The sequence below is a fragment of the Pollicipes pollicipes genome, unplaced genomic scaffold (genome assembly GCF_011947565.3).
Source record: "Pollicipes pollicipes isolate AB1234 unplaced genomic scaffold, Ppol_2.1 Scaffold_4002;HRSCAF=4701_pilon_pilon_pilon, whole genome shotgun sequence".
NCBI lineage: Eukaryota > Metazoa > Arthropoda > Thecostraca > Pollicipedomorpha > Pollicipedidae > Pollicipes > Pollicipes pollicipes.
Genome location: NW_023596420.1, coordinates 8,034,572 through 8,046,516, shown reverse-complemented (window position 1 = coordinate 8,046,516; position 11,945 = coordinate 8,034,572). Strand labels below are relative to the sequence as shown.

Here is an 11,945-nt window from a genome sequence, read left to right as displayed (position 1 = left end):
CTTTTGGTGAGGATGTCGCGCCAGCGACTCCCGGGCGTCCGACTGAGTCTCGCGGTCGAGTCCCGACAAGGGCGTGACGGGAGCAGAGTGTCCGGCCGTGTCAATTCAGCAGGACCGAGGGGGAGGCCACTCTATACCTGTGAGACACTCGGTTCAGCACGGTCGCCGAGCCGACTGCAGCGCGGCAACGGCCACAGTGGCGGCGTCCGCCCGCCCACAGTGGCTGGCTGACGGCTGGCTGCCTGACCTGGTTGGCTGACCTGGCTGACGGCTGGCTGGCTGACGACACGGTGTGCCGGTCACAGCTGGAGAGGCGCGCCGCGCAGCTCGGCCGCTGGCCGCCCGGGCCCGGACAGGGGCGCAGCGCTGCTGCTGGGACCCCCTCGTCTGCCGCGGACCTGCCGGCCGGCCGGCCGACGGCGGCGAGTGCCGCTCCGGACGGACGTGACGCTGCTGCTGCCGAGCTGCCGACGGCCGGTTGCCGGCAGCGCGGGCGGCAGCTGCGGCTCTAGACGGGCGTGACGGGATTGTCGGTGCCGAACTGCGTGCTCACCACTGTCTCTTGGTACATGCTGACGGCGTCGCAGGCAGCCGACGTGACGCACACCTCGCGGATGATGCACGTGTGGTTGGTGGTCATGGTGCAGAGCCGTATGTTCGATGCCGTGCTGCGGCAGGACAGAGCGGAGCGTTACCAGCCCGGCCGGGCCGCGCGACGCGCGAGGCGCGGACCGGACCCACGCGCCCGGCGGGCGGCCGGGGCGCACCGAACGGCTCGGAGGAAACAGCCGACTTTGAGCAGGAGACGGCCTCGGTTCAAAGACGCGTTGTGACATGGTTTGTAATGGTGTTGATTGCGAAACTCCGGGAACTTGAGGAGGTACTGGTTTAGAACTTAAGGTTGTACAGCGGTCCGACGTGCGGCACGCCGATGTGGACCTTAGTCTTATGTAAGACGTGGCTGGGAGGTTTCCGTCAAAGTTGGGAGCGGGCGAGTGCGGCATCGACGGTTATTTACCAAACCATTCGGAACGGTGTAGTCCAGAATAGTCAAACCACAAACGCCGTCCAGCTGCCTAACCATTCCCCGAAACCTTACTTCACTGGTTTGTACTGCCCTATACCATAAACGCCACGGATTTCTGTCATCCGGTTACGCGCGCCCGACCTCTGAACAAACGGTTGTTCTTGTGCAAGGCCCAGGATCCCAGATGGACCATCCACAAACTACAGATAATAAAGTTCCGGTTAATGTGCTGATGAGTTGATGCAATTTCTTCCCGGGTAAGGCGCGTATCTTGTGTCTGCAATATACAGCACGAAGGTTTCTCCACATATCCACACATCCACGGTAATCATGAAAGGAACTCGAGCGAACCTGCTGAGGAGTGCTTGGGATCGGCAGGGTTAATATGCATATATATATATATATATATATATATATATATATATATATATATATATATATATAAAGAGGCGAACTTGTCAGCGAATACTGATCGCAACGAATTGAGCTATAAGAGTATGCAGTGTCTATGTCCCAAACGTTGTCGTGTTACGCACCAGCACGTGATATTCAAGATCGCTCTCGTAACGGTCATACTGAGCATTATCTTGGCGGCTGCTGGCGTCGCCATACATCGGACAGTGGTGAATTGGCCAATGGTGATGCAAATGGTACATGCATCTACGCCACGTATGCAGTACACCTTCGGCTTGCATTCTCTGTTTTTGCCGAGACCTGACATCAATTTCTAAAAACACTCCCAAACCAGCAGATCCACTGCTTTTGCTTGATTACGCGTGACTAGCAGCCCACATCAATCCACACTTTTGCAAATGGTGTTATTCTTGTGTCGTGTTGCTGTGCTCAAGATAAGGACCAGTTTCTATCCGTGTTCTTCAGTTTTTGCAAGGAAAGTTACGTTTGCCATGTGAATCGAATGGAGATGCCGTCTCAGCGATGTTGTTAGTTCTGCTTTCAGAAGCATCCGCTCTGCATAAAAACTCGTTTTGCTGTCGAAATACGCGTTAAGCTAGGCCATTAGCCATTGCGGGAAGAAATTAGCGATGTTTGGGACGTAAGTATGTCAAATGGGGACACTGTTCCGGAGGAGCGGTTTGGGAAGGATCAGCATCTCAGAGCACGCCAGCCCGTAGTAATAGCCCGTTGCTGATTATAAACGGCTCCTGCTCTCCTGAGGACATTTACTGATTAGGTTCTTTACAGAACACGGATCAACGGCCGTTGTTGGAATGCATTTTCACTAAGCCGCTTGATACGATTAATTCTGGTCTTAATTCTATTTTCTTGACATCCATTTACAACGGCAGCATTTCCGAAATAATGAAACGCCATTTGCTCGGAATAACATCTCAGAGCAAATCGATTTCTCTGTTGAGCGGCATGGCATGATACGCACTATAGCACACAAAGCAGCTTACACCAGCACGCGCCCATCTACATCCAGCCCTCCTATTGATCCCCCTGCAAAGATCGGCCGGGGTCTAGCCGCGCGCGGAAGGTCAAGAGGTCAGAACCCCGTTTCTGCAGTTACCTCTTTCCGGCGAACTGCACGTTTTCAGCCTGCTGTAGCTCCAGGTACCAGCGTTTAGCATCGCCCGTTCAGCGAAGGGGTGGCTGCGTGACCGCGCCTCGGTACGTACCTGAAGGCGGCCGAGCCGGATCGAACCGAGCCCCACCAGACGAGACCGCAGCGACCGAGCACGCCGCGCCTCGGTACGTACCTGAAGGCGGCGAGCCGGACCGAACCGAGCCCCACCAGACGAGACCGCAGCGACCGAGCACGCTCTCCAGCAGCCGGTGGCAGCAGTAAGCGCAGGCTCGGCGCTGTGGAAGCTGTAGATGAAGGGGTTGATGGCGGCCGAGCTGAGCGCCAGCAGCGCTAGCCAGCCGCGGGCGGTGGCGCTGCCGTAGAACCAGTCGCTCTGCGCCACCACACAAAGACAGAGCGGGCTCCAGCAGAGTAGAAACACGCCGACTGTGAGCAGCAGCGGTCTGGCCGCAGCGCGCCGGGCTACCACCGCCGCCGCCGCGGCCCAGCGAGACCTCCACCGTCTGGATGGCCTTGGCGTGCGTGCGCGCCACGCAGTAGACGTACAGGTAGCAGGAGACGAAGACGCCGGCGGCCGGCAGGAAGAGCACGCCGGTGATGACGCTGGCAGCGGTGCGGTCGAGCAGGTCGACCGGCGCGTGTGAACCGCCCCCGGCGTCCGCCCACGGGTGCAAGCCCAGCAGCGCCAGACCCGCCAGCAGGCCGTACGCCCAGGAGAAGGCGGCGAAGCGAGACACGCACCGGCGGGTCACCAGGTTGTTGTAGCGCAGCGGCTGTGCCAGCGACGTGCAGCGGTCGACGGCGATGGCGACCGTGGTGAGCACGGAGACGGCGCTGAACGCCACCAGCAGGCAGTAGGGCAGCAGGCGGAGCCGCGTGGCGCCGGCCGCCGAGCCGCCCGACAGCTCGAGCAGCAACGTCACCGGCAGCACCACGCCGATGAGGCCGTCGGCCGCGCTCAGCGTCAGCAGGAAGCAGTTGCTGGCCGTCTGCACACGGTAGAACTTGACGACGGAGGACACGACCAGCAGATTGGTGAGCACGATCAGCACGGAGAGCAGCAGGCCGGCCAGCAGGTAGAGGATGAATGTGAGTGGTACCGGCTCGGGCGCCACCGCTGGCTCGGTGACGCCCCAGACTCCCAGGTCCTCGGTCGTCATGCCGGTCGAGTCGTCAGAGCTGTCCTTCATGGTCAGCCGGTCGACGCGCAGGTGTCTGGGGACACAGCGGGAGAGGTCATGGGCTGGGCCCGGGTTCGGATCTCGATCGTCATGGTCCGCTTTCTGGGGGCGTTATAGGGAAGTTGGGGTTATTCGGACTCCGAATCAGGACACGCCGCCTGCAGCCATGCCTTGCCAACAATCGTGTGCATCTCAGCAAAGCGCGCAGGTGTAAAAGGGAAGAAATGAACACTGGCGGAGGCTGGTGCGATGATATAGAACAGGGAACAATGTTTGTGCAAATGGCTACAAACTGGATGGTTGCGAAAGTGAAGGCCAGACAGGTTGTCTGGATGACCAAATAATTACGTGCATGGCAGAGTGATGTCCCTGCACTGTGCACCATTCCACGCTCTACGAAACGTGCCCTCCGCTTTGAGTGAGGGGTAAAAGGAGGTTTAAAAAGTGGGGAGGGGCACACAAACATTCCGAGCCCGGGGGAATGTGCTTCAAACATCTTTATAGCAGCAGCGTTACAGGACCGCTGCAGAGATTATGCAGAGAAAAAGCCCTCGCCGTTTCTCATCACTCGGGATCATTATCAGGTTTGGGCATTTTTGAAGACATGGTGTGCGCAAAATAAGAGACGACGGAACTAATTTCAGCAGTGGGCGCTCTCTTAAACGCCCATTTACAGTTAACGCAACAAGAGAAAGCGTTTCATCTGAAACTGCCAATCCCGACAACATTAATGAAAATTATGCCGAGTCGTAGTTAGGTGCCATGCTGTTAGGGGCCTGTTGCTAAGCGGTTGTTAGGCGCCTGTTGCTAAGCGGAAGCGCTATCCGGACCTGTTAGATGCGTGGGACCGTGGCTGACAATTCTCAGCCTCTGGCAATACGTCTCATCCTCAGGCCTCCCTGCATGGCCAAAATACAAAGGGTCCGTATAAATCCATAATGCATTGCGATGCAGCCTCTGGCATGGGAGTGTTCGCAAAACACAACTAAATGAGCTGAACTGTCAAATACCAGTTGTCTGCTAGATGCCATGCTGACTCAGCAATGCGTGGTCTTTGCGATTGTTTCTGTACCAGGGAGTCCGTGGTATCGAGAACTACAATCATCACCAGATTAGAAGCGTGATCAAATTACAAAATCCTGCCGCTCGTTATTTTGAATAACGATACTCACGCAATAGGATGCAACGTCTTTGTCACATTACTAAAAGTGCTATGCTCACAGCAATAGTGAGGTGCGATAAAAATCAACACAAAACCAAAATAAGTAAGTGGAGATCTCTTCTTGCCCCTTTAACATTCACGTGCCCACAGCAGTCCACACGTGCGATCATTCTCAGCCGAGAACGGACGTGCGCTGCCTGCGCCGGCCGCTCGTTGTGGGAGGGGGGGGGGGGGGGGGGAGGGGCTGATCTGAGGGGATGAGGGGCATTAGAAATTGACTGCTTGCAATTCTTAAACTTTCTAGCTACCCAAATAAGTACTTCCTTCCTAAGTCTATCCATGCACCTACTGTATTTTTAAGCTATGGAGCTGATAGAAAGTTGTTGATATTGATAATTATATTGTAAAGATGTCAGTACCAATAGGTTTTGATACTGCTTTTTAGGACCATGTTGATTTTGTAACAAATATTGGTGGTGTGTGGGCACGTTGATGTCGTTGGACGGTAGGTGAGTTAAACGTGTGCTGGTGAGTAGCAACAGACCTGGGCACTGAATGCATTGCAAGGAAAGATTATGTGTGATATGGTAGAGAGATTTGGCTGCAACCCACAAGCAGCATCCCTCGTTCAGTCATGAGTGTGGCGTACGATGCTGTCAAAGTTGCAGGAACAGCTTGCCTCCATCTGACATCGCTCACAGAGAGCAATTTTTTTACATTCTTGCCAGTGTATATTTGTGGAAAACAAAATGTCTTGGGGCTAAAAACACCAAGAAACACTGAAGTTTCAAACACTGGGGCTGATCCATCACAGTGCTGACCGGGCCTGCGCGAGACGGCAACGGCGGCCGAGGCGTCTCGCCACGGAGCGCCGCAGCGCTCCGACAACTGACGACCAGCGACTCGCCGTGCATAACGGTGCCACTGCCGGCGGTGCTGCCGGAGGCAACACAAACCTGACCGGCGTTCAAAGAGGCTAGTGCTGCTGCAATCGCTGCCTTCACTACGAGGTTGGAGCGAAGTGGAAGAGCGATAGAAAAGAGATAATTTGTGGTCCGTGAGCAATATTCCCTGGCGACGCAGATTCAGGTGCTCCGCGGCATCGGCGCCACGTGATCTTCCTCCGCCGGGACGGAGCGCCGGCCGCTGCCCGGGATCGGCGCCGCGGGATCTTCCTCCGCCGGGACGGAGCGCCGGCCGCTGCCCGGGATCGGCGCCACGTGATCTTCCTCCGCCGGGACGGAGCGCCGCCCGCTGCCCGGGATCGGCGCCGCGGGATCTTCCCCCGCCGGGACGGAGTGCCGGCCGCTGCCCGGGACGTCGACCCATTCCCCGGGCGAAGATTAGGTTTGCAAATGCGTTCGGCGAAACGGCAGATTTACCTAAGTGCGCACACAAGCACGGACGTGCGCCCTCGATTGTTTCTGCGACGCACGCTGCGCGTCGGATGCGTGGATTGTGCCGCTTCCCGAGTGGTGGCCGACAGACGGAGCCTGTGTGGCTGGGTTGGTGACGCGAGTGCCAGTGCAGTCATGAGGTTGACAGACGGAGCCTGTGCGGCTGGGCTGGTGACGAGAGTGCCAATGCGGTCATGAGGTTCATAGAACACCCGACTTTGAACCGCCGGCCCCGTATTTGAATTGCCTGCTTTGCTTAATGCTGCGGTGGTCCTGGTGTGACAAGAAGTGGAAGAGCTGGCAGCGCTTGCTTTTATGACCACAGCGCACTTGTCCTGGCCGTTTTCATGCCTTTGTCAGACGAGGGGGCTCATAAGGCTCCTGTTATCTCTAAAAAGGACACGGGCGAGAGTCAAGCAGAAAGCGGCATCGAGTACCTTGCATTAAACATTATTATCTTAAAGCCATTGAACTCCGGTGCTAATGAACTTTAATGGGTCAACCTGCACATATGAATACAGGGACTGGAAAATGGAACTGATAGTGATGTTTTCAGGTACCTAAGTGTGCCGGGATTTGAAGAAAATTTCTGCATTTCCTTGGTTCAATACTCTTTTTTGCCCATGTTCATTGGCTGGTGGTGGTGGTGGTGGGGGGGGGGGGGGGGGGGGGGTCAAAGGAGCATTGAGGGTGCACAAGTCAGCAGTGGGGACTGGGTCCCTCCTCGAATGTATATTAAGTGAGGTTCATTGGTACTCTTTTTACTTGGCCCTGTGCCCTCCCTCCCCTAGCAGAAGGCAAATTATTGATTACTTGGTACTGTGCCCTCCCTCTCTTAGCAGAAAGCAAATTGCTGCTGGGACGCTCTTGGCAAGGAAGCTTTTACGCATGCTCTATGTGAGCTTACTGATAACTCAGATGCAATAAAGGCTTGCAATTAATGGCTCTCAGCCGATTCCAGGAAAACTTCCGAGCAACTGCCTAGCCCGTCCGGCACGAGTAACTATGGCGTGTTATCTGCAGGCGACGAAAGCACCTTAACCACGCCCGACGCTGGTTCCATGCAGGAATTCAGCACAGTTCCACTGGCCGGCGCCCGTCTCGCCTGCGTGTGTGGCCCGCCGCCTGGGTTTTGTCCAGGGCCGTACTATCGACCGTAGTGATATCCTGCTGCCGGAACTCGAACGTATGCCGCTCAGAAACACTCCCCCGCCAAACAACCTCCGGCATCGATAGAAATCTTCGTCTCGCTGGCCCGGGAACGGAAGATAAATGACAGTTCTGGAAGACAAGCACATTGCTCACTGCTGGTGCGAAATGTGTCTGCCTGTGTCAAACACGTGCAGCACTTCAGAGTGGACTGATTGATGGATAATGCAGGCTTAGTTTTTCGGCGCAACACGCTGTTCCCCACGGCTCTGCCACAGGTCAAAAATGCGGCATTTCAGAAACAAAGCAAGAAGGAAAATATTTACAGACGCTGCTTTCCATATAACACCTGCATGGGCAATAACCAATGCTGCAAAACTGCGCGAATTTATCAGAGGAGTCTCAGGATCAAGCTTAACGAAGCAGCCCTAAAAAACACGAGAAGCCGTAAACGTCCCCAGAACGGCCCGACAAGATACCACACTCCCTTCGAGGAACAGAACAATGCGCGACCCTTGAGAGCCCCGGCAGGCTTGTCGCAGGAGCAAATTCAGCCCCGACGACCCCTGCTTTGGGGGTGCGCCCTGTGTCAACGCCTCGGTCGCAATCAACGCAATGGCGCGCCAAGTTGTGCTCCCCTTGAACTTGGGGGCCAAAGTCGGCTCATCACGAGCAGGACGCGGCCAGCCAGAGCGGCCTGGATGTCCTCGGGCGCCGCGACGATATTTAATCAATCGTCAGAGTTGGCCGGAGCCGGAAATCAGCAGTCAGCGGCTGATGGCCCGATAAATATCGGACGCCCTCGGGGGGCGCCCACGCCATCACGTCGTTAGTCAAGCTGAAGTCCGTCATGTTGCAGGTTAGGTCAGGCCGGGTCACGTCAGGTCAGGTCGGATTAAGTTAGGTCGGGTTCGTGTCAGGTCAGGTCAAGTTGGGCGGCTCAGGCCGGGTCATTTCAGGTCTGGTCAAGTTGGTCAGGTCAGGTCAGGTCAGGTCATGGCATGGTCAGTTAGACCACAGTCGGACACACCATACCGCTGTTACATCACGGCCGATCGAGTTAAGTCATGCTAGTCAGTCTCCATGCTTAGGTCAGATTATGTAGCATTCACGTCATATTTCGTCACATCACATGGCGGGATGAATAGTCATATCACAGCCAATCATGTCATTATCAGCAATGTGAGGACCAGACTACCGACACTAACGTGAGGTCATTACTTCTACCTCACGCTGAGGTCACTAATCTTAAGGTAATTGCCACAAGCAATAGTCACATTTGCGCCATGGTCAGGCGTGTCACGGTTGGTCAGGTCGTTGCCATTGTAGCCACGGCTTGGTCTCAATTGGCCCATTCTCGATCCGTGACAATAAAGGCAATGGGGTCACCATCATTCGGAGCACAGACGGCCGTCAAGCCCGCTGCGTCTTCCAGGTCTCCTCCGCCGTCTTCCTCTCACCCCGCAGCGGTGGCGTCGTCGGAGTGCGAGGCGGGCGCTGATCCGTTCGGTCGGAACCGTTCGGTCCGTTCGATCCCCGAACGGGATCCGTTCGGTCTGTTCAATCCCCGAACGGGATCCGTTCGGGATGGACCGCAGCTGTCTGGTCGGCAGCTGCGTGAACCGCAGAGGTCTTGCCCGTAGCTGTGTGAGCCACAGCTATCTGGATCGCCGCTGTGTGAACCGCAGCTGCCTGCACGGGAGCTGTCCGGCCGCGTCCGTTGGGACTGGAGCTGTCTGGTCGGCAGCTGTCTCGTCTGCAACTGTTTGGACCACAGCTGTCTGGGTCGCCGCTGTGCAAACCGCGACTGTGTGGAGGGGACCTGTATAAATTGAAACTGTCTGGGTCGCCGCTGTGTAAACCGCGGCTGTCTGGACGGGAGCTGTCGTCGCCCGGACAGCACGTTCCGGACCAAGCTAACGCGCCGGCTGGTTCTCATGAAATGAACTATGGCAGAATAGCATTCCTAGACGAGCCAGGTCCTCCGAGTGATGGCTGTGATGAACGAGCCAGCCGAGCGCGATAAGAAAGCGCTGAGAAAGGGTCAGCTAGGCTGGAAAGCACTTCCTTTCCCTTAGGATACGTTGCTGAGGGATATCTGCTTCAGGCTGAATTATCAGCGTCGTCAGAAAAAAATGTAGGCTTGTGGTCTATGCATTTCAACAGGCGACTATTCTTACGATATTAGCTGTGCTCTCAGGTTAACAGCAAAACCTTGCGTTCCTAGCAAATGTCCAGTAGCCCATTCGACACCCCCCACCCCTCCCCCCCCCCCGCCCCCGCCCACTGGTGGCACTGAATGAACCCCGCGTTGTGACGAATTGAGACACCGTGAATAATGGAGTGAGATGGTTGATGGATTACCCGCTCCATCATATGCTCACTTCAGCCCATTCATCCTTAAAGAGACCACATGCAACTTGGCTGTTTGACTGAGCGCTGCAAGCAATAGGACACTACTACCTTACAGCCCGACTATGGGCTCGTAAAAGCGTCTGCAGTGCGTGACATCGTTTGATTTGAATCATTACTAGAAGCGCGCCAGAGCCTTGGTAAGGGAAGATTTAAAGGGTGATACAGGGCCCCCGATGGATTGAATGGTGCCCCCCCCCCCCCCCCCCCTCTAAGATAGGTATCTTCGCCGGATATTGACACTAGATTTGAGCTTTTTCTTCGTTTTATTTTCATGCTTACAACCGGAACAGTGGCCAGAAGCTACCGGAAGATGTGGTGATAGCTGTGATCTGAAGTGAATAAATGAAAGGAAGCAGGCGTTTAATGACTGGAGGGAATAAACAGCAGGCGTTTTTCATTTTAAATTGGTTGAGTGGTCTCTTCCTAACCTGAAAGAACTCAGAAGCTTTGCAATAGCTTTTTATTAGTTTTGCAGAAATATTGAAGGTTGCATAAACGTAGATTGTAGATCGGTGGGATCAAACATTTGTATCTAAATGGGCAACGCATGTTTGTCTGGGGATATTCAGCCTTCGGTCGGAACCGATTAGTGAGACAAATCATGTAACAACATTTCAGGCTACATGCATGTTTATGCTGTTTATGTTACATATGTCTCAAAAGTTGTGAGTCTCAAAAACAAAACCCAATTCTCGGCGTTGCAGTTTCCACAGGCCGCGCAGCACCGGCCGTGTTGCTTACTCTATGCAGCGAACAACGTGCAGACGGAAATCACAACACATCCAATATAAGTACATATGAACGTTTTAAAACACTCCTCTGTACATTTAGAAGGCCTTCTGGCTGTAAATTTTACCTGCACAATCCTTAGATTGATAATAGGAATGAATTAGCATTTATAGCACAGCGAAACTGTGGCTGGAATCTGATAAAGAACTGAAAGAGTAAAGGTAGAATATCTATTTTCGGGTCTCTGAAAACTGCAGTCCGGTCATTAGTGTTCTTGCTCCTAAGATCGCGAGTGCGCAGGCTTCCAGCTTTTCACGTAAATTTGTCCACTAGTCGATTTGGCAAAGGGATGGGCAGCCACGGACAAACATGGGTTGACTTTTTTATTTTTGACCTCATTTCGATCCACTCCATTGAACACTTACGAGATCCTTTACCTTTTGGGCAAATGCCCCATGGGTAAAGCACTTGGGTGCACACCATCTTTTCCGGTCAGGGACCAAAAAGTCATTTCGCCCCAGAGCGGGCTGCTTACCGGACACCGGTCACCATTTTGGCGATACGTGGCGACCCCTGGTTGATCCGGGGACACTGAGAGGAATACATCGTACATTGGTCCCCTCCCTGACGTGGGAGACCCTTCCACCCGGGCAGTTAGCTTCAGCTCGATGCACGGACGCATTGGCGCAAAAAGTTCCTTTGTCACCGCAAGGGACCCCATCATTGGCAGAGACTCCAGCTCAGCCCATGGTTCCTGGCTGATGTCGGGTGTAAGGACCACCGTTTGGTACTGGAGTGACTGGCTGATAGAAGGCCCTTCCCAGGGGTGTCATTTTTCAAAATCGGTTGAACGGGCTGAGTCTTTAAGGTTGAACTAATTTACTGCCCAAAACCTGATTTCTTCCTGAGTTTTGACCACTGATTATGCGTCCCCGATCTCAAAGTAAATAGGCTAAAAACGTTTTTTTCGACTTCAAAATGGGACTTAATACAACGGATAATTGACCTAAATAGCTACCTGGATCAGATCTAGCTGCTGCGAATCCTGTACCGCCAGGGGACCAACAGAGCCCCTTTTGTGGTCATGATTTGACGGGTGTAGAATCAATGATGACTTCCGCTGTCGCTGATCATGTTTTGGCATTTCACAGTCAGTGCACTACTACAATAATCACGATTGTCTGAAAAATACACTTGATTCTGCTGATGCGTTGACTTTTATTCGGGCAACCACCTGCTTTTAAAAGCTGCCGCATTTCTATCCACCCGCTATTCATCCGAATTCAGTGATATGGTGTGCAAAATTTGTGAGAAAAAATTGCAGCCTGGCTCACAA

At 54.2% G+C, this 11,945-nt stretch overlaps 1 protein-coding gene across 1 annotated transcript; it reads right to left on the bottom strand.

The window, feature by feature from the left end:
- Positions 1 to 508: 508 nt before the first annotated feature.
- On the bottom strand, positions 509 to 11,161 carry LOC119093486 (beta-3 adrenergic receptor-like). The gene is made up of 4 exons (XM_037216446.1): positions 11,145 to 11,161; positions 3,066 to 3,791; positions 2,668 to 2,748; positions 509 to 668 (listed from the first exon to the last, which is right to left on the bottom strand). The coding sequence occupies exons 1-4, from the start codon at positions 11,159 to 11,161 to the stop codon at positions 509 to 511; spliced, it is 984 nt and encodes a 327-aa protein (XP_037072341.1).
- Between the last annotated feature and the right edge of the window lie 784 nt (positions 11,162 to 11,945).